The sequence below is a fragment of the Somniosus microcephalus genome, chromosome 28 (assembly GCF_052327205.1).
Source record: "Somniosus microcephalus isolate GS21.2 chromosome 28, FLI_Smic_1.0, whole genome shotgun sequence".
NCBI lineage: Eukaryota > Metazoa > Chordata > Chondrichthyes > Squaliformes > Somniosidae > Somniosus > Somniosus microcephalus.
This window is the reverse complement of record NC_141014.1, coordinates 2,991,407-3,014,724: the sequence shown is the minus strand read 5'-3', so window position 1 is coordinate 3,014,724 and position 23,318 is coordinate 2,991,407. Positions and strand designations below refer to the sequence as shown.

Here is a 23,318-nt window from a genome sequence, read left to right as displayed (position 1 = left end):
GCCTGAATCCATCAAGACACTGGCAAGGAGTGTCCAAGACTTCGGCGCAGCACAGGCAAGGAGTGTGCAGGACTTCGGGACAGCACTGGAAAGGATTGTCCAGGGCTTCACCGAAGCACTGGCACCTGCCACGCAAGTGCTGAGTGCTGCCACGCAGTCACTCGCTGGTCTCATGCAGACGCAGATTGAGGCCACGTGAGCACTGACTGCAGCCACCCTCGCTGGATCAGGCAGGATTACCTCGGGCCCTTGGAGCACCACAGCAGGCCAGCAATCTGTGGACCATCCGATTGCTGCGCATGCTGTGGTGCTGCCCCGTCAGAGTGCCAGTGTGTCGGCCGACCAGGGGGCTGCTGTCCGCTCTCAGGACGACAGCATTCCTGATGCCACCGCTGGCACGTCTCCACTGCAGTTGCCACCACCTGCAGGACAGACTGCTTCCAGCCATGGACAGTTGGAGCAGTCAGCAGCCGGGCCCTCTAGGCCCAGAGGTCGTCCAGGCTGTCCCTCAGGGGCATCTGCGCTCTCGGACAGTCAGCAGGCCTCCCCCAGCCTTGCTGCAACCACTGGGGTCCCATTACGTAGGAGCTGCAGGGAGGGAAGGGGCCAATCTCGGAAGAGAGCCAGATCACCATCTAGGGCGAAAGAGTAGAAGGTGCTGCTGAAATGTCTGATTTGTAGAAATCAAGGCCGAGGATGCTGGTCTGAATTTTAGTTATGTTTTGGACAGTCTCCCGGGTGTGCGAGTCACTTATGTGTCAGTGTGTTAGTTTTGCTTTCTGTTGCCATTGCTTTCTCATGTTGGAAGGACGAACTTTTTGTTAAATAAACAACTTCCTTTATTTACACTGGCCATGTCTGCTATTTACATGCATTTTGCCCTTCACAGTCTTTGGGGTATCAGAGCGGTTCCATTCCTGTTCTTGGAATGGCAGCAAGCATTCAGTGAGAGGGGCCTAGAAGCGACTTCTGATCAGCCTCTGACGGACGGCCCTTCCAGTTTGTGCCTCCCTCCCATCTTGGTCCTCCTCCTCCTCCTCCTCTGCTGATGCTTCAATGTCTGGTGGCATTGGCTGGGTACGTAGGATAGCGAGGTTATGCAGCATGCAACATACGAAGTGGGAGACTCGCTCAGGCGAGTGTAATGATATCAGCAAATAGTGATGTTATTTGCCTGTTTGATTATGATGCCTTACCAGCATGTTTGCATGTATTGATTACTTATGCCTGACCAGCAGAGGTCATGTGACAGAGACAAGCAAGGTGGTTTAGTTTCGGTTTCGTTCTAGATGGATCTCTAGCATAGTGTCTCCTTTAAATGCTGTTAAAAAGAGTTGAACATACTTTAGATTAAAAGACATTCTCTTTCATAAATGTCTCATCATTGAACCCACAAAGAAATCAATACATGGTGTCAGAAGTGATTGAAAGAGATGAAGAGGAAAAATTTGAAGTTAAATCAGCTCTCCACAGATTAGCAAGCCAAAAGAGAACATCGTTACTTACCATTAGAGAATAGCTAACGAAGTGAAAAATGGAAGGTTTACTCCCACCGGCGAAGCTTCAGTTGACAGGTAATGTGGCTGAAAATTGGAGGAGATTCAAACAACGTGTAGAGTTGTATTTAGCGGCAATCGTAGCTGACGAGAAAAGTAATAAAAAGAAATCGTCACTGTTCTTACATGTCGTGGGTGATGAAGCGCTGGAGGTGTATAATAACTTCACATTCGCTGCTGATGGAGACAAAATGAAACTAGATAAAATAATGGAACAGTTTGAGGCCTACTGCATACCTAAACGTAACGTGACGTTTGAGAGGCACAGATTTTTCACATGTGTACAGAAAACGGGAGAGTCTATTGATCAGTATGTGACTGAACTGAGAAACCGAAGCAAAACGTGAATTTGGGGGACTGACAGACTCGCTGATAAAAGACAGACTGGTGTGTGGTATTCCAGATAATGGTCTAAGGGAAAGACTGCTAAGAGAGCAAGATCTAGACCTGGGAAAAGCCATAGCACTGTGTCGGGCTACAGAGACTGTGAAGTTGCAGGCAAAGGAGCTGTTCAGTGACAATAGCTGCAACGTGGATGCAGTGAGAAAGAACGGACACAAACCGTTTAACAAAAAGAGCGCCAATGTGAAAAAAGAGGCGTGGCCAGCGAACGAAAATGAAAGGGACAATCGAAAGTCATGTAGTCGATGCGGTACACAGCATACACCAAAAAAGTGTCCAGCATATGGTAAAACATGCAATAGTTGCAACAAAAACAACCATTATGCCCGTTGCTGTAAGAACCAAGTGCAACATAGCAAGGTCCATACAGTAGATGAAAGCGAGATAGAGGAGTTCTATGTAGATGTTGTATCTGAAAACAAAAAAAGAAGAAAGAGACTGGATGTTGACACTAAAAGTGAATGACATACACATTCCATTTAAATTGGATACTGGAGCACAAGTTAATGTGATATCAGAGACTGATTTTAAGAAAATTAGACCCAGACCAAAGATACATGGAATAAAAGTGAAAGTGACAGGATACTCAGGTACTGATATACCAGTGAAAGGAAGATGCATTGTCAAAGTGACACACAAGGACAGAGAGCACACACTAGCATTAATCGTGGTGCCAAAGGATGTGCAAGCCATACTAGGTTTAATAGCCTGTGAGAGACTGAACCTGGTAAAGAGAGTCCTCGTTGTGGAAAGCGAAGGAGAGACAGTCTATGATGAACTCATGAAAGAGTACAACAACCTATTTAAGGCTCTAGGCTGCCTGCCAGGAGAACACACGATCAGAGTAGATAAAAGTATGCCAACGGTCATACATCCATGCAGAAAAGTTCCATTTGCTCTTCAAAAGCAACTGAAGGCAGAGTTGGACAGGATGGAAAGCCTGAACGTGATTCAGAAGATAGATGAGCCAACTGATTGGGTGAGTTCCCTCGTCGTTGTGGACAAAAAGAATGGAAAGCTCAGAATTTGCCTGGATCCAAGAGATCTAAACAGAGCAATAAAGAGAGAGCACTTCAAGCTTCCTACACGTGAGGAAATCATGGCACAGTTTGCAAATGCAAAGTATTTCAGCAAGTTAGATGCATCATCAGGATTTTGGCAGATGAAATTGGACGAAGCAAGTTCAAGACTGTGCACGTTCAACAGTCCATTTGGCAGATACAGATTCCTAAGGTTACCATTTGGCATTGCCTCAGCTCCTGAAGTGTATCACAAAACTATCCATATGATCTCTGAGCACCTGGAGGGAGTTGATACATCAATGGATGACATCATAGTATGGGGAACCACGAGAACTGAGCATGACGAGAGACTGAAAAAAGTGTTGGAAGCAACAAGGAAAACAAACCTGAAGCTGAATAGAGAGAAATGCCAGCTCGGGGTGACAGAACTGACATTCGTGGGGGATATCCTTAGCAGTGAGGGCACCAGACCAGATCCCAGAAAGGTGTCCGCCATTGAGAATATGCCAAAGCCACAATGCAAAAAGGACGTGCAGAGGTTTAATGGAATGATCAACTACATGGGTAAATTCATATCCAACCTCTCAGAAAAGATGGCGCCACTGAGAAGACTAACTGAAAAGAACATAGAATGGGAATGGAATCATGAGCATGAGAAGTCATGGAGCAATCTAAAGAAACTGCTCACAGAGGAACCAGTTCTGAGGTTTTATGACCCAGCGAGACCCATCAAGATATCATCAGATGCATCACAGAGTGGGCTCGGTGCCGTTCTTCTGCAAAAATATGACTACTGGCAACCTATTGCATATGCATCGCGCTCAATGACAGACATGGAGACGCGATATGCTCAAATAGAAAAGGAGCTGCTCAGCATCACATGCGCCTGTGAAAGATTTCACCAGTTTGTGGCAGGACAAGCAACCAGTGTAGAGACTGACCATAAGCCCTTGATTGCATTGTTCAAAAGCCACTAAATAGCTGTCCGCTTAGAATACAAAGAATGATGATCAGGCTGCAACGCTATACACTGAATGTTGCGTACACACCGGGTAAGCTGATGTATACAGCAGACACGTTGTCCAGAGCTGTTGACCCAAATGAGCCCGCAAACACCAAAATGGATGAAAAAGTGAACGCCTACGTGGACATGATCACAAGTGCACTGCCCATAGCAGATGCAAAAATGGAGCTCATAAAGACTGAGACAAACAAAGATGAAACAATGAGACGACTGAGGAAAAGCATCTTGGATGGATGGCCCAACATGAAGCAAGACTACTCACCTGACATAGCAGAGTACTGGAACTGCAGGGCGGAACTATCAGTGGTCGAAGACATCATCTACAAAGGAAGTAAAATAGTTATCCCAAAGAGTCTGAGAAAAGAGATGCTAAAAAGGATCCATGGAGGACATCTGGGAATCGAAAAGTGTAAGAAAAGAGCACGAGAGGTGATGTACTGGCCACGAATCAACCAAGATGTGACAAATGAGGTGTCAAACTGCACAATATGCCTGAAATATCGAGCAAGCAATCCGGTAGAACCACTAAAGCCACACCCAGCGCCAGACAGACCTTACCAGAAGGTAGGCGCTGACCTATTTGTATGTCAAGGGAAGGACTATCTTGTAGTCACAGACTATTACTCCCTGTATCCAGAGGTTTGTAGACTGTACACCACCACTGCAGATGCTGTGATAACATGTATGAAAGCCATATTCTCCAGACATGGCGTGGCAAGCGAGGTCTTCACAGACAATGGACCCCAGTTTTACAATGCAAGTTTCCGACACTTTGCCAAAGAGTGGGACTTTGTCCACACAACGTCAAGTCCTCACTTTCCGCAGTCCAATGGACTAGTGGAAAAATCGGTCCAGACAGTGAAAAGAGTGATGTACAAGGCAAAAGACAGTGGAACTGACTTTTACCAGAGCATGCTTGTATACCGCACAACGCCGCTCGAGTGTGGTATGTCACCAGCCCAACTCCTTATGGGACGTCGGCTAAGGTCAAACCTACCCATCCCGGAGAACCTCCTGAAAACAAAAGAGGGGGAGAAAGTGAGGAAGTTCAAAGAACAACAGAAAGAAAAGCAAAAGTATTACTATGACAGAGGAACACAAAACCTACCTGAACTCCACACTGGTGACCAAGTAAGGTTCAAAGACAAAACAAACATATGGACTCAGAAGGGAACTGTCCTGAGTGAAGTTCAACCAAGATCATACACCATTCAGACAGATGAGGGTGCTGTTCTGAGAAGAAATCGTCGAGATCTTCTCATGGGACCAGCCACAGCAAGTCAAAAGACTGATACTGTTGAACAACCTGATCACACAGCAGGTCAAAAGACTGATACTGTTGAACAACCTGATCACACAGCTGAGAAACCATCATCTGAGGCAACAACTCAGATTCAAGGACAATCAATCAGAAAATCCTCAAGACACGTGAAGCCTCCTGAGAGACTCATTGAGCAAATTTAAGGGCTATTGTTGTAGAAGGAAGTAATGTTATCTTATTCTTTCTTCAAGTTCTAGTGTAGTGACATATTTCATGTGAACACACAAAGCAAGGTTAAAAAACCTTGATCATGATAATGATAATGTAAGTTCATTAAGTGTTACAGTTAAAATGCAGATTAATACAAAGAAAACATGTTGTTAGTTAAAAGTAAAATATTTTTGTTTTAAGAAAGGGAGATGTAATGATATCAGCAAATAGTGATGTTATTTGCCTGTTTGATTATGATGCCTTACCAGCATGTTTGCATGTATTGATTACTTATGCCTGACCAGCAGAGGTCATGTGACAGAGACAAGCAGGGTGGTTTAGTTTCGGTTTCGTTCTAGATGGATCTCTAGCATGGTGTCTCCTGTAAATGCTGTTAAAAAGAGTTGAACATACTTTAGATTAAAAGACATTCTCTTTCATAAATGTCTCGTCATTGAACCCACAAAGAAATCAATACAGCGAGTACTGCAGGGCTCCTCCGGAATGGTCCAGACAGCGGAACCGCTGCTTCAGCACGCCGATTGTGTGCTCCACAATGTTCCTCATCGCCTGATGGCTCGCATTGTAGCGTTCTTCAGCAGGGGTGCTGGGCGAACGGAGCAGGGTCATCAGCCATGGGCACAGAGGATAGCCTTTGTCCCCGAGAAGCCAGCCTCCTGGGTGAGCCGGGGCCTCGAAAAGGTCTGCAACAGAAGTCTGGCGCAGGATGAAGGCATCGTGGCTGCTGCCTGGGAACTGCGCATTCACTGCGAGGATCAGCTGTCGGTGGTCACAGACCAGCTGGACATTCAAGGAATGGAACCCCTTGCGGTTGCGGAACTCCTCCGGATTCTCTATACGCGCCCGCAAAGCCACGTGCCATGCAGTCAATGGCACCCTGCACCATGGGGAAGTCTGCTATTGCTGCGAAGCCCTCTGCGCGCTCCCGCTGCTTGTCCGGGGTCATTGGGAAGGAGATATACTGCCGCCTCCTTTCAAAGAGGGCATCAGTCACTTGACGGATGCAGCAATGTACCGCAAACTGCGAGATGTTGGCTATGTCCCCAGTTGCGGCCTGAAAGGAGCCGCTTGCGTAGAAGTTCAGGGCAACAGACATCCTCACAGCCACCGACAGAGATGTCCTGCACCTTATCTGAGGCTGCAGATCTGGCTGAAGCAAGTGGCACAGCTCAGTCACCACCTCCTTTCTAAAGCGCAGCCTTCTGATACACTGCTCCTCCGACATGTTCATGTAGGAAAACTGCTGTCGGAAAACACTGGCAGCATAAGGTCTGGTGTGGCGACGTCTGTTGGCCCTCCTCCGTCTGGCCATGGCCGCCCCTCTCTCCCTGCGTCTCCGTGCCCTTTCCAGATGATTCAGCAGCAGGACGTTCCCCTCCAATGCAGCCCCCATAATAAGTGCGCCAAAAAGTTTTGCCGTTGGAAATGCTCACCAACAGCAAGGTGATGGTCAGAAGGCTGAAGTTCCTCTGCCAGCGCTGGCTCAGTGGTCAAATGGCTATCAGTGTGCAGCTCAGTAACTCTCGAGGAAGTTGTGCTCCAAAAATGGCTGCTGCTTTTAAACCACAGCAGTCCCCTTTAAAGAACACCCCCCCAGCCCGAGAGCGACTGGAGAACGTTCCAGGTAAGCCATCCTTATTAGCGCCAGGCGCAACGGAGGGGCGCGCCACTGAATTCTGGTCCGGGGCGCCCAAAAGGCGTTGCACACTCAAATGACGTCATGATCTGCCTGCGCCCGTGAGCGGGCGCTAAGATTTAGTGCCAGCGCTAAATGTCTGCTCAATATGGGGAGAGGCGCTGGGTTCGCTGCGCCCGGGTGCTAGTTGGTTAGCGCCCCACTTCCCGGCCTCTTTAGGCGCTAATCGGTGGCGCTACCAACCGAATTTCTCCCCCAATAAGTTTTAAAAATCTTATTTAAATTATAGCAGCTTATCATGTTATATGTAACAAATATGAAGTGAACACAGCAGCAACAGTGACTTTCAGAAACTTATCACCTCATCTTAACAAAATCTTTTGTGCCTCAAATGGGGAAAGTATCACCTGATTGTTTCTGACAACCTTCAGTCCTGACCATTATGTCTGTGTGTAATTGAAACACGGACTGCAGGAGTTGGTTATAACAGGGCTTTACTGAGTGGAGACAAACTGGAACTACTATGCAAAAGTTACTACACAGGCTTATATACAGGGGTGGTCACTACTGGTACTGCAGTATACAGGGGCTGCAGAATATAGTTCCTTCTGCAAAGTACATACACTACAATTCCTCCCCTTTTAGCTAAACAGTACATAACATTCGATTAATAATTAAATAACATATTTACAATTACAGTTGCTAGATACATTAGTTGAAGTTAAGCAATTATAAGTTCAGTCTTTGAGGAGGCTTCCTGATTCTGTCTGGATAACGCCTCTTTGGGGTATCAGGTTCTTCTGGCAAAGTTGATTCGGGATCAACATCGTTGTTTGGTTCGTCTGCTTCCAATATCACCGATTCTGAGGTAGATGCAATTGGTACTTCGGTTTCATCACCAGGTGTATCGGATCGTGGTGTGGAATTGACGTTTTCCAGTGACTCTAGAATCTGGTCAGCATGGCGTCTTACAATGCTCTCTCCAACGTCCACGGTATACATTAGAGGTCCTTGCCGTGTACAGATCGTTCCTGGCTGCCATTTCTCTGTGCGGTAGTCCCAGGCCAAAACTGGTTGACCTATCTTAAAACTCCTGGTCGGCCTTTCATTCATATTCTGAAACTGCCTGCTCTCCACATCTCTTCTGATGTTTGGCTTAACCAAATCCAAGCGGCATCGTAGTCTTCGATTGAAGAACATCATGGCTGGAGTTTGGTTGGTAACCGCATGTGTCGCATTCCGGTAGGCAAACAAGAAGTTATCCACCTTGTGTTGTAGGGGTATGTCTTCATTACACATTGCCTTGATAGCCTTCTTGAATGTTTGAATGAACCTCTCAGCCAATCCATTGGTGGCTGGATGATATGGGGCGGATGTGTAATGCTTAACACCATTGTTCTTTAAGAACCTCCGGAACTCTTCAGACACAAACTGTGGTCCATTGTCGGAGCAAATCTGTTCAGGCAGCCCATTTCTGGCGAATATGGTTTGTAAGACTGTGATAGTTTTTTCTGTGGTGGTTGAGGACATTTTTATTACCTCTGGCCACTTTGAATGTGCATCCACTGCAATTAAAAACATCGAGTCCATAAATGGACCAGCAAAATCAATGTGCACCCTTTGCCATGGCGATGAGGGCCACTCCCATGGATGTAGAGGGGCTTGTGGTGGGGCGTTTTGGACCTTCTGGCATCCTGTACAGCTCTTGGTCATCTCTTCGATTTCTCTATCGATTCCCGGCCACCACACAAACGCTCTGGCTAAGTTCTTCATTTTTACCTCTCCCAGATGACCCTCATGAAGCTCATTGAGCACTCTATCCTTCAATTTGGGTGGAATTACTACTCTGGATCCACACATCAAGGTTCCTCTGCACACTGACAGCTGTTCTCTTCTCGGCGAGAATGCTGGCAGCAGTGGTTCGCCATGTGCTGGCCATCCCTTCACCATTAAATCATAGACCCAGGAGAGTGTCGGGTCATTTCGTGTTTCCTTTTCTTTGTTTGCATTCGTCACAGGGAGACATTCGACTATGGTCGAGTGGAATATCTTCACTGGATCCACTGCAGGTGCTTCTTCCACCGTCGGCAACGGTAGGCGTGACAATCCATCAGCATTCCCATGCTGTTTAGTTCCTTTGTACTCGATGTCATATTGGTGTGCCCCTAGGAAAAGGGACCACCTCTGTAGCCGTTGTGCTGCCATTATCGGTACGCCCTTCTGAGGGTTGAAAATGGAGACAAGAGGTTGATGATCAGTTAGTAGAGTAAATTTCTGACCGTGCAGGTAGTGATTGAACTTCTTCACCCCCCACACCAGGCTGAGGGCCTCTCTGTCAATCTGGGCGTAGTTACGCTCGGCTGAAGTTAACGAGCGTGACGCAAAAGCTATCGGCCTCTCTGAACCATCAAGGAATTTATGTGACAGTACCGCTCCAATGCTGTAGGGAGACGCATCACACGCCAGTCTTATCGGTAGTGATGGGTTGTAGTGAGCCAATACTTCTCTTGAAGTGATTAGGTCCTTACTCTTCTGAAAGGCCCGCTTACATTCATCGCTCCATTTCCATGCTACTCCAGTTTGTAGTAGGGCGTTCAGTGGGTGCAGAATTGTGGACAAATTCGGCAAAAACTTATGGTAGTAATTCACCAATCCGAGGAATGACCTCAGTTGCGACACATTTTCAGGCGCTGGAGCCTTAACTACCGCTTCAATTTTGTCAGGGGACTTATGTAACCCCTCTTCATCAATCACGTGGCCACAATACGATATCTGTTTCTTTAAAAACTCGCACTTGGGGCGATTGGCTCGTAGCTCATGTTCTCTTAGTCTAGTGAGCACCTGCTCTAGGTTGGCAAGGTGTTCACTGTCATCTTCACCTGTCACTAGGATGTCGTCCAAGTAACACTGAGTCCCCGGAATCCCTTGCAGGACTTGTTCCATCGCTCTTTGCCACATCGCCGGAGCTGATGCTACTCCGAATACCAGTCAATTATACTGGTAAAGACCTTTGTGAGTGTTTATCGTGAGATACTTCCTGGAGGATTCTTCAACCTCCATCTGCAAATATGCTTGTGCTAGGTCAATTTTTGTAAAATGCTTCCCTCCAGATAGTGAGGCGAAAATATCTTCTATCCTCGGAAGAGGATATTGTACTGTGTGAAGGACTGGGTTCACCGTCACCTTGAAGTCCCCACAGATGCGAACCTTCCTTGGCTCCTCAGACTTATTGTTTAACGCTTTCTTCATGACAGGAACGATGGGTGTCGCCCACTCGCTCCAATCTACCTTAGATAACACGCCTGCATTCTCCAGATTCTCCAGCTCTGCCTCGACGGCTGGGCGAATTGCATATGGTACCGGTCTTGCTTTGAAAAACTTGGGAATTGCATTCTCTTCTATTTTTATCGAGGCGGTTACGCCTTTAAGAGTTCCCAGTTCTTGTTGAAATACCTCTTTGGCGTTAGCTAAGATTGTTGACAATCGTCCAGGAGTGACGTCATCATCCTTTTTACCAGCCACCGTCAGTGCCTGAATGGAGTGCCAGTCTAAACTTATCTTTCTGATCCATTCACATCCCAATAATGGTGGTCCACCATCTTGCAGTATGTACAGATACAATTTTTGTATTTCCTTGCCATTGTATTCGACAGGCACCCTTATTTTTCCTCTGGGGTATACTTTTTGCCCCGTATACGTCTTCAAGACAATGGATGTCTCTTTCAAGGGTTTGTGTGAGAATAGCCGCTCGCAGTCTCGTCGATTCATGACGGTCAGAGCTGATCCTGTATCCAATTCCATTTTGACTTGGGACCCTGCTATCGTGAGGGTGACCCAAATGGTTCGGTGATCCTCTTTTGCGATTACGTTGTGAAGTTTGAGACAGCTTAGTCTCTTGTTCCCGGATTCACTATCGCTCATCTGGTCTTTGGAACTACTGTCCGTCATCTTTTGTACTTTCCTGTACTGTTCCTTAGTAGCCTTTTTGTTGTCGTTAGTCTTCTTCCCAGACCTGCAAACTCGTGCAATGTGTCCCATCTTTCCGCATTGCCTGCATATTTTGTCCTTGGACCAGCAGTCCTTCTGGTCATGGGTTGTTCTGCCGCAGCGATAACATTTTTCAAATCCCCATGTCATTTCGTGGGTGCCGTATTCCTGTGGCTTTTGCTGTATTTCCGCAGCTCCCCTTGCTGCTGCTTCGTACGATACTGCCACGTTGAAAGCCTAATCTAGCGTCAGCTCTTTCTCTGAGAGTAACCTCTTCTGGGTTCCTACACTCAGGAGTCCACAGACAAATTTGCCCCATAGGGTATCTGCCAGTCCTGCTCCGAACTGGCAGTGCTTTGATAGCTTGTGTAGTTCCGTAAGGTAATCAGCATTGCTCTCATCTTTATGCTGATTTCTCCTGTGGAATTTAAATCTTTCTGCTATCAGCAGCGGTGTCGGATTTAGGTGTTCCTGTAGGATATCAACAATTTCGTTAAAACTCTTTGCCCTCGGTTTGGCTGGAGTAATCAGGTTCCGCAATAGGCCGTACGTTCTTGCGCCCATTAAGTTTAGTAGTACCGATGCCTTTTTCTCATCGGCTACTGCGTTTGCCTCGCAATATACCTCGACTCTTTCCACATACGTGGTCCAGTCTTCTATTGCATTATCGAAGGCAGTGATATTGCCAGTCTTCGGCATCTTGGAAATCTAAGACGGCGCCTCCCGCGTTTTGCCTTCTTCCCCGATTTAACAAAATGGCGCCTCCCGCGCTTTGCCTTCTTCCCCGCTGGATTAAGATGGCGCCTCCCGCGCTTTCTGTCTTCTCCGCTGCTGCTAGCACTGTTGCTGGCGTTTTATGCCTTGATGGCGACGCCCTATGGTCTTCGCGCACTTCCCCCCGCGCTGCTGCTAACGCCGCTCTCCGCGGTTCCCGTGGCAAACTGCAGCTCCTCGCGGCTTTCTGCGCTTCTAATTTTTATTATTTCCCCGTCGTCGGAGCAACCCTGCGGGACACTTGCCTCCCTCTTCACGGGTCTGTACGCTGCCCGGCTTCGTAGCACCGGCCGCGCCCTGTGTGCTCCACCCTCTCTCTCTCTCCTCTTCCCGACAACGCTGCTCGTCCCCGTTGAAAAGCCACCCGATCGAGCTCTAGACCGCCGCAGCCCAGGAAGGATCAGTGTACTACCTGCCACCAGCCCGATTAGCTGAAACACCATCGACAGGATAACCAAGCCCCGCTCTCGACAGCCTCTCCTGCAAATCTTCAACTCCGATGAATCAGAGGCGGTTGCCCACGGTCGACGCCCGTTTCTTCTGATCGTTTTTTTTTTTCTTTCTTCCTTCTGGCCTCGACCGCTGATAACTTCGCTTCAGGGATGGATCCCCATGAGGTGGTGCAGTAAGTTCGGATCTGCTCGTCGCCAGTATTATGTCCGTGTGTAATTGAGACACGGACTGCAGGAGTTGGTTATAACAGGTCTTTACTGAGTGGAGACAAACTGGAACTACTATGCAAAAGTTACTATACAGGCTTATATACAGGGGTGGTCACTACTGGTACTGCAGTATACAGGGGCTGCAGAATATAGTTCCTTCTGCAAAGTACATACACTACACTGACCTTCTGGTTGGTTGATGCAAACAACTTCCAATCCCATGAAAAAAGCTGATTTTTTTTTTAGTGAAACACTAAGGGCTGGATTTTACCTTTCGGTGCGGCCTGGAGCGGGACAGCTTCCTTCCGGGTTCCAATCCCGCCCCCAATGACGTCTGACGCACAGACGTTATTTTGCGTCAATTGGCCTTGTTAAGCCCGCCCTGTGGGCTTGCCGGCCAATTAGGAGAAAGCCGATGTCAGATGACGGCAGTTGATGACGGTTCAGCTGCTGGTTTTCTTAAAAGGGCCACACTCAATTTTTTTTGACAGGTGATTTTTCAGTGTTTGACAGCATTGAGGTGCTGCAAACACTGACAATCACTGTAGAATTGTTCCTTTGCACCCAGGCTCTCCAGTGACTCCCTCCTTAGGCTAGAACAGATGGCAGCTGCAGGTGAGGTTACAGAAGCGATCTGTCACTGGTGAGAGAGGTTCTCCCAATGAGGTGGGACTACACAAGCACTTCAAAACTTTTTACCTACAGAAAAGTCTAAATACATAAAAATGATTTTCCCAACATTTACTTAGCTCTGAAATGCACCAGTGTACCATTGGATCCTTCACACCACTTCTGCAGCTGTCATCAATGAAGAAACATGACAGTAGACCCACAGCATGCCACACTTACCCTGGCGTGGTGCCCGGACATCATGAAGCCCGCAGTAGACCTGGCAAAATTGGAAAAAGCCTCTTAACTGCCTGTTAACAACCTGTTAACAAGCAGTTATGTGCCTATAATCCTCTTCCCGCCGCTAGGTGTCGGATCCATGTGCAAATCGGGGACCCGACACCTGGGAAGATTGATTGGAGGTGGGATGACAGCGGGTTTCCGACCCGCTGTCAATCTTTGCGATTTTGCCGGATGTTCCGCCTCCAAACCCGCCCCCTGAGCGCCGGCAAAATTCCAGCCTTTAAGAAACTGACAATTGGCACATATGTAATTATTATCAATTACATTCATACGTACCTTTCTATGATTCCTAACAAATGCACATTATGAAAGGGCTGTAAATTTATTAATGAAATATAATCAATTCTGATCCAAAAATGTTAATGTAATTGCTGTCAACATTCAGGTATATTGCATAGGTGAATACACCAAAATTAGAGAATGGATTGTTTCTGAGATCTAAAAATCTGATCCAGCTCCTTGCTAGTATGATTACTTTCGCTAACTGCATTGTCCTTACTTGATCTGATTTTACTCTTCAGCTAGATACAATTCCTGTGGAACTCCAAAGCTTTAATCCAAAACAGTTTTGGGAGTAGATAATCTAAATAAATCTCACTTAATGAAACATACATCTGCTGACTGTTTGGTCTTGAAGTTGAAAATTGTCGCTTCTGCAGTAACTTTCTGTGTCATTGACAGGTGAACACCAGATGGAATTACTGGATTACGTAGCAGCCAAATTCCATGAAGAAGGTGGAATTTTCAAACTCTTGGTATAAGCAGCACTCAAAAATTCAAAAGCAAAATACTGCGGGTGCTGGAAAATCGGAAATAAAAACAGAAAAAGCTGGAAATACTCAGCAGGTCAGGCAGCATCTGTGAAGAGAGAAACAGAGTGAACGTTTCAGGTCGATGACCCTTCGTCAGAACTGTATGTTTCTCTCTCTGCAGATGCTGCCAGACCTGCTGAGTATTTCCAGAATTTTCTGTTTTTATTACTGAATTGCAAATTGTTAGGTGATAAGATCTGGTTGTTTATTGGGGAGGGGGCCCATTATCTGGTTGTTTATTTGGGGGGGCCCATTATCTGGTTGTTTATTGGGGAGGGGGCCCATTATATGGTTGTTTATTTGGGAGGGGCCCATTATCTGGTTGTTTATTGGGGAGGGGCCATTATCTGATTGTTTATTGGGGAGGGGCCATTATCTGGTTGTTTATTGGGGAGGGGGCCCATTATATGGTTGTTTATTTGGGAGGGGCCCATTATCTGGTTGTTTATTGGGGAGGGGGCCCATTATCTGGTTGTTTATTTGGGGGGGCCCATTATCTGGTTGTTTATTGGGGAGGGGGCCCATTATCTGGTTGTTTATTGGGGAGGGGCCATTATCTGATTGTTTATTGGGGAGGGGCCATTATAGAAACATAGAAGATAGGAGCAGGAGTAGGCCATTTGGCCCCTCGAGCCTGTTCCGCCATTCAATGCGATCATGGCTGATCATCCAATTTCAGTACCCGGTCCCTGCTTTCTCCCCATACCCCTTGATCCCTTTAGCCTTAAGAAATATATCCAACTCTTTCTTGAATATATTTAATGAATTGGCCTCTACAGCCTTCTGTGGTAGAGAATTCCACAGGTTCACCACTCTCTGGGTGAAGAAATTCCTCCTCATTTCTGTACTAAATGGCCTACCCATATCCTTAGACTGTGACCCCTGGTTCTGGACTCCCTGAGCATCGGGAACATCCTTCCTGCATCTAGTCTGTCCAGTCCTGTCAGAATTTTATAAGTTTCAATAAGATCCCCACTCATTCTTCTAAACTCCAGCGAGTACAAGACCAATCGTCCCAATCTCTCCTCATACGTCATTCCTGCCATCCCAGGTATCAGCCTGGCGAATCTTCGCCGAACTCCTTCCATGGCAAGAACATCCTTCCTCAGGTAAGGCGACCAAAACTGCACACAATACTCAAGATGTGATCTCACCAAGGCCCTGTACAACTGCAGCAAGACATCCTTGTTCCTGTACTCAAACCCTCTCGCTACGAAGACCAACATAACATTTGCCGTCTTAATAAACAATCAGATAATGGGCCCTCCCCAATAAGCAACCAGATAATGGGGCCATTCCCCAATAAACAACCAGATAACGGCCCCTCCCCAATAAACAATCAGGTAATGGGCCCCTCCCCAATAACCAACCAGATAATGGGGCCATTATCCGATTGTTTATTGGGGAGGGGCCCATTATATGGTTGTTTATTGGGGAGGGGCCCATTATTTGCTTGTTTATGGGGGAGGGGCCCATTATCTGGTTGTTTATTGGGGAATGGGCCCATTATCTGATTGTTTGTTGGTGGGGGGCCCATTATCTGGTTGTTTATTGGGGAGGGGCCCATTATCTGATTGTTTATTGGGGAGGGGGCCATTATCTGATTGTTTATTGGGGAGGGGCCCATTATCTGGTTGTTTGTTGGGGAGGGGCCCATTATCTGATTGTTTAGTGGGGGGGGGCATTATCTGATTGTTTATTGGGGAAGGAACCATCATCTGATTGTTTATTGGGGAGGGGGCCATTTTCTGATTGTTTATTGGGGAGGGGGCCCATGATCTGATTGTTTATTGGGGAGGGGCCCATTATCTGGTTGTTTATTGGGGAGGGGCCCATTATCTGATTGTTTATTGGGGAGGGGGCCATTATCTGATTGTTTATTGGGGAGGGGCCAATTATCTGATTGTTTATTGGGGAGGGGCCCATTATCTGGTTGTTTATTGGGGAGGGGCCATTATCTGGTTGTTTATTGGGGAGGGGCCCATTATCTGATTGTTTATTGGGGAGGGAGCCCATTATCTGGTTGGTTATTGGGTAGGGGCCATTATCTGGTTGTTTATTGGGGAGGGGCCCATTATCTGGTTGGTTATTGGGGAGGGGCCCATTATCTGGTTGGTTATTGGGGAAGGGCCCATTATCTGATTGTTTGTTGGGGAGGGGGGCCGTTATCTGGTTGTTTATTGGGGAGAGGCCATTATCTGGTTCTTTATTGGGGAGAGGCCCATTATCTGGTTGTTTATTGGGGAGGGGCCTATTATTTGCTTGTTTATTGAGGAGGGGGCCATTATCTGATTGTTTATTGGGGAGGGGCCATTATCTGGTTGTTTATTGGGGAGGGGCCCATTATCTGGTTGTTTATTGGGGAGGGGGCCATTATCTGATTGTTTATTGGGGAGGGGCCATTATCTGGTTGTTTATTGGGGAGGGGCCATTATCTGGTTGTTTATTGGGGAGGGGCCCATTATCTGGTTGGTTATTGGGGAGGGGCCCATTATCTGGTTGTTTATTGGGGAGGGGCCCATTATCTGATTGTTTATTGAGGAGGGACCCATTATCTGGTTGTTTATTGGGGAATGGGCGCATTATCTGGTTGTTTATTGGGGAGGGGCCCATTATCTGATTGTTTATTGGGGAGGGGCCCATTATCTGGTTGTTTATTGGGGAGGGGCCCATTATCTGGTTGTTTATTGAGGAGGGACCCATTATCTGGTTGTTTATTGGGGAATGGGCGCATTATCTGGTTGTTTATTGGGGAGGGGCCCATTATCTGATTGTTTATTGGGGAGGGGCCCATTATCTGGTTGTTTATTGGGGAGGGGCCCATTATCTGGTTGTTTATTGGGTAGGGGCCATTATCTGATTGTTTATTGGGGAGGGGCCCATTATCTGGTTGTTTATTGGGGAGGGGCCCATTATCTGGTTGTTTATTGGGGAGGGGCCCATTATCTGGTTGTTTATTGGGGAGGGGGCCCATTATCTTGTTGTTTATTGGGGAGGGCCCATTTTCTGGTTGTTTATTGTGGAGGGGGCCCATTCACAGAAATCACAGAAACCCCACAGTGCAGATAGAGGCCATTTCGGCCCATCGAGCCTGCACCGACATATATCCCACCCGATCCCCGTAACCCCACGTATTTAATCCCCCTAACACTAAGGGTCAATTTATCATAGCCAATCAACCTAACCTGCACATCTTTGGACTGTGGGAGGAAACCGGAGCACCCGGAGGAAACCCACACAAACACGGGGAGAATGTGCAAACTCCACACAGACAGTCGCCCAAGGCCGGATTCGAACCCGGGTCCCTGGCGCTGTGAGGCAACAGTGTTAACCACTATGCCACCGTGCTGCCCTTATCTGGTTGTTTATTGGGGAGGGGCCATTATCTGATTGTTTATTGGGGAGGGGCCCATTATCTGATTGCTTATTGGGGAGGGGCCCATTATCTGGTTGTTTATTGGGGAGGGGCCCGTTATCTGATTGCTTATTGGGGAGGGGCCCATTATCTGGTTGTTTATTGAGGAGGGGCCCATTATCTAGTTGTTTATTGGGGAGGGGCCCATTATCTGATTGTTTATTGGGGAGGGGCCCATTATCTGGTTGTTTATTGGGGAGGGGCCCATTATCTGGTTGTTTATTGGGTAGGGGCCATTATCTGATTGTTTATTGGGGAGGGGCCCATTATCTGGTTGTTTATTGGGGAGGGGCCCATTATCTGGTTGTTTATTGGGGAGGGGCCCATTATCTGGTTGTTTATTGGGGAGGGGGCCCATTATCTTGTTGTTTATTGGGGAGGGGCCATTATCTGATTGTTTATTGGGGAGGGGCCCATTATCTGATTGCTTATTGGGGAGGGGCCCATTATCTGGTTGTTTATTGGTGAGGGGCCCGTTATCTGATTGCTTATTGGGGAGGGGCCCATTATCTGGTTGTTTATTGGGGAGGGGCCCATTATCTAGTTGTTTATTGGGGAGGGGCCCATTATCTGGTTGTTTATTTTGGAGGGGCCCATTATCTGATTGTTTATTGGGGAGGGGCCCATTATCTGATTGTTTATTGGGGAGGGGCCCATTATCTGATTGCTTATTGGGGAGGGGCCCATTATCTGGTTGTTTATTGGGGAGGGGCCCATTATCTGATTGCTTATTGGGGAGGGGCCCATTATCTGGTTGTTTATTGGGGAGGAGGCCCATTATCTGGTTGTTTATTTTGGAGGGGCCCATTATGTGATTGTTTATTGGGGAGGGGCCCATTATCTGGTTGGTTATTGGGGAGGGGCCATTATCTGGTTGTTTATTGGGGAGGGGCCCATTATCTGGTTGTTTATTGGGGAGGGGCCCATTATCTGGTTGTTTATTGGGGAGGGGCCCATTATCTGATTGTTTATTGGGGAGGGGCCCATTATCTGTTTATTGGGAGGGGCCCATTATCTGATTGCTTATTGGGGAGGGGCCCATTATTTGGTTGTTTATTGGGGAGGGGCCCATTATCTGGTTGTTTATTGGGGAGGGGCCATTATCTGGTTGTTTATTGGGGAGGGGGCCATTATCTGGTTGTTTATTGGGGAGGGGCCCATTATCTGATTGTTTATTGGGGAGGGGCCCATTATCTGGTTGTTTATTGGGGAGGGGCCCATTATCTGGTTGTTTATTGGGGAGGGGCCCATTATCTGGTTGTTTATTGGGGAGGGGCCATTATCTGGTTGTTTATTGGGGAGTGGCCATTATTTGGTTGTTTACTGGGGAGGGGCCCATTATCTGGTTGTTTATTGGGGAGTGGCCATTATCTGGTTGTTTATTGGGGAGGGGCCCATTATCTGGTTGTTTATTGGGGAGGGGCCCATTATCTGGTTGTTTATTGGGGAGTGGCCATTATTTGGTTGTTTATTGGGGAGTGGCCATTATCTGGTTGTTTATTGGGGAGGGGCCCATTATCTGGTTGTTTATTGGGGAGGGGCCCATTATCTGGTTGTTTATTGGGGAGGGGCCCATTATCTGGTTGTTTATTGGGGAGGGGCCCATTATTTGGTTGTTTATTGGGGAGTGGCCATTATCTGGTTGTTTATTGGGGAGGGGCCCATTATCTGGTTGTTTATTGGGGAGGGGCCCATTATCTGGTTGTTTATTGGGGAGGGGCCATTATCTGGTTGTTTATTGGGGAGTGCCCATTATTTGGTTGTTTACTGGGGAGTGGCCCATTATCTGATTGTTTATTGTGTTTGGTCCAATATTTGGTTGTTTACTGGGAGGTGAGTGCATCATTTTCCCCTAGCTGCCAGGTTTCATTCCTTGGTGCTCCCAATAGGGGTGGTGGGGGCACGGTTCGTTTCACTTAGAAACCAAATAATTTGCCAAGTGCCCTCCTTAAGAACAAAAAATAAATTACCTTCGCAAACTTCAGAGGCCCAGACCACGGTCCCAGCCTTGTTCCCCTTTGCAAGGGTCCATTCCCAACATTCAGGAGGCCAGTGCGACTTTTTGCCATGCCAGCCTCCAACCTGATGCTGTGTCCATGTGAGGTCATAAAGGGTGAACTGCCACTTTAGCGACTGCGTTTCTGATGTAGATGCCTTTTTTAGTTGCAGATGGAGGTTTCACCTCTTACTCGGCCTTGCTGAAGCCTTCGTGCTGGAACCCAGTATCTCTGGGTCCCGGCAGAGTTTCTGGCTGAAGTTACGGCAATTTCAGCCCCTCAGTGTTTTCCTGGATACTTATTTCTTTCAGCAACTTGCTGTTGATTCATTAGATTTAGATATGTCAATGCAAGGATTCAGTGTCAATTTTGGTTCCTGTAAAAGACTAGTTTCATTGTTCCGTATCTCAAGAACTACTCTGTCTCCTCATAGTTAGATGCTTTAACCAAGGTGCAGGACTTGATACATACAACTCTGTTGTTTCATCAAGATCTTGTTCTCGAGTGTTGAATATGTAGCATTCTGACATTTTAATAGTCTCTGCAACACAAGATCGTTGCATCTTGCTAAAAATAGCCTGTATATCAGCCTTGTCTTCACCTGTCTCAAACTGAAGACCAAGTATTCTTGGTGCCTCTCTACCTACAGGTAATTAGTGTAACAATTCTAACATCTCCTGACTCCCGAATGAGACCTGATGCAATTGCCCACATTTTTTTTAAAGCTTTTCCAATCCTGCCTGATTACCTGTTTTATCTAGCTTTGCTGGAAATGCTGCATTTTAATTAATAGATTTGCAGTACTGAACAGCGTCTGAATTCCTGGTGCTTAACATTTAAATTTTTCATTTTAAAATGACTTTTCATCTGATACAATCATACAGAGCAGGATACAGTGAAGCAAAGATCATAAGAGATCTAGATTTTGTGAGTTTAAATTACTTGTCTGAATGATACATGGAACTAAGGATAGTCAATAAAAGGATGGGGACAATTCGGCACCGAAAAGGAAATCGTCTTGTGGAGGCAGAGGGCGTGGTTGACGTACTAAATGAGGACTTGGCATCTGTATTCACTAAAGAAGCGGATGCTGCCAATGTCATAGTAAAGGAGGAGGGGGTAGAGAAATATCATAGGATAGAAATAGATAAAGAGGCGATACTTAAATGGCTGGCAGTGCTCAAAGTAGAAAAGGTCCGGATGGGATGCATCCTAGGTTGCTGAAGGAAGGGTGGAAATAACGGTGGCTTTGGCCACAATCTTTCAATCCTCCTTGGATATGGGGGTGGTGCCAGAGGACTGGAGGGTTGCAAATGTTACACCCCTGTTCAAAAATGGGCAGAGGGATAAACCCGGCAACTATAGGCCAGTCAGCCTAACGTCGGCGGTGGGGAAACTTTTAGAGACAATGGCCTAGAAATTCAGTAAGGCCCCACCAGGTCTTTAGCGCCCGAAATTTAGCGCTTGCCCGGATTCCCGTAGCGCCCGCCTGAAATTCAGTTGCGACGGGCCAAGACGGAGGCGGGTGCTACTGCAGGGTTTGGCCGCCTCGCTTGGGGCGATGAAAGTCTATTTCAGGCGTCCAGCTGCCACTGCGCCACCCGATGCGGTGCGGCAGGCTGGGGTACTGCAGGCCTCCTCCTTCTCTTAAGGAGGAGCTGCCTGCAGCCGTGAGATCGCCGCTGGATTCCCCCGGCAAATGAGCCCGGCACCACGGAGAAGTGCCGGGCTCGCGGGAGTCAGACAGCAATGCCGCGGGGGGGTGGTGCAGGAGTCCGGGGAGGGAGGTGTGGCCATGCGGCCGCCGGGAAAGCGGCCGGCCGCCCCTCCACCTTTATGCGCCGGCCTCTCGGAGCTGCAAGGCCCCGTTTTTCAAACGTTTGCGGCCGCTGCGGGCGAGGCGGCCGCAACTGAATTTGGCCTTCAGCAGGGAATCGCGTTGGAACCGGGGCGCTGCGCACACCGACGACGTCATCGGTGCCGGCGCAGCGCTACCGGCTAACGCCGATGTTAGGGACCAACTTAATTTCGGGCACTAAAAAACTTCCGGCGCAACCCACTCTTTCGCCCCTAAGTGGGCGCAAACGCAACTGAATTTCTAGGCCACTAATCCGGGACAAAATTAATTGCCACTTGGAAGAGCATGGGTCAATCGGTGCCAGCCGACATGGTTAAAGGCAAATTGTGTCTGACAAATTTGATTGAGTTCTTCAATTAAATAACGGAGAAGGTTGATGTAGGCACATAATAAGCTTGTTAGCAAAATTGAAGCCCATGGGATAAAAGGGGCAGTAATAGCATGGATACAACATTGGCTAAGGGAGAGAGAGAGAGAGAGTGGTAGTGGTAGCGGTAGTGGTGGTGAATGGCTGTTTTGGGGCTGGAGGGAGGTATACAGTGGTGTTCCCTAGGGTTCAGTACTAGGACCACTGCTGTTTTTGATATACATTAATGACTTGCACTTGGGGATACAGGACACAATTTTGAAATTTGCAAATGAAACGAAAGTTGGAAGTGTAGTAAACAGTGAGGAAGATAGTAATAGACTTTAAGAGGACATGGACAGGCTGGTGGAATGGGCAGACACATGGCAGATTAAATTCAACACAGAAAAGTGTGAGGTGATATATTTTGGTAGGAAGTTGAGGAGAGACAATACAAGCTAAATGGTACAATTTTAAAGATGCAAGAACAGAGAGACCTGGGGGTGTTTGAGCACTAATCTTTGAAGGTGGCAGGACAGAAAGTATATGGAATCCTGGGCTTTATAAATAGAGGCAAAGAGTACAAAAGACAGGAAGTTAAGCTAAAGGAGAAAACATTGCAGGATATGTGGAAAGAGCGGGGTGGGACTGACTGGATTGCTCTTCGAAAGAGCCAGCACACACTCGATGGGCCGAAAGGCCTCCTTCTGTGCTGTACTATTCTATGATTCCATAAGGCAGGACAAGTTGATAAGGCTGTTAAAAGTTGCTTCTTGTGTACAGTATGATTGTATGAATTGTGGAAGGTTAGTTTTTGGCAACTCATGTTCTCTTTCTTCAGTATATCCTTTTAAAACATTCTGGTAGATTCATTTCTGACATATTGGGCTCGACATTAACTCCCTCCCACAATGGGCGGGAGAGGGTCGGAGGGCGGGAGAGTTAAATATGGTGAACGCGACACCAACACGCCGCATAGGCCCTGCCGTCTCTGTTACACTGGTAGGACACTTAGTTGACGTATTCAAATCGGGCTCCCACAGTGCCAATGGGAGCCCAGTTTACTGGATCTCCATAGGTTTCCATGGGGTCGGGAAACTTGGCAGTGAAAGGGAATCAGAGCCCCTCATGGAAGCCTTCAGCCTCCCGCCTCCCCCTCCTGTCCCTGGGCCTCTCTACCTCGACACCTCCCCTCCCCCATCGCGGGCCTCTCTCCCACAGCCCCCATCACGGGCCTCTCTCCCACAGCCCCCCATCGCGGCCTCTCTCCCACCTCCCCCATCGCGGCCTCTCTCCCACCTCCCCCATCGCGGGCCTCTGTCCCACAGCCCCCCATCGCGGCCTCTCTCCCACCTCCCCCATCGCGGCCTCTCTCCCACCTCCCCCATCGCGGGCCTCTCTCCCACCTCCCCCATCGCGGGCC

The 23,318-nt window shown here is 47.6% G+C and overlaps 1 protein-coding gene across 1 annotated transcript in view; it reads left to right on the top strand.

Annotated features, from left to right (window-relative positions):
- dmc1 (DNA meiotic recombinase 1) overlaps positions 1–23,318 on the top strand; it is a 249,367-nt gene that overhangs the window by 199,699 nt on the left and 26,350 nt on the right. The window contains exon 9 of the mRNA XM_085969413.1: positions 14,149–14,222. Coding sequence (XP_085825539.1) covers positions 14,149–14,222 — 74 coding nt within the window. The remainder of the gene's footprint in view (positions 1–14,148; positions 14,223–23,318) is intronic.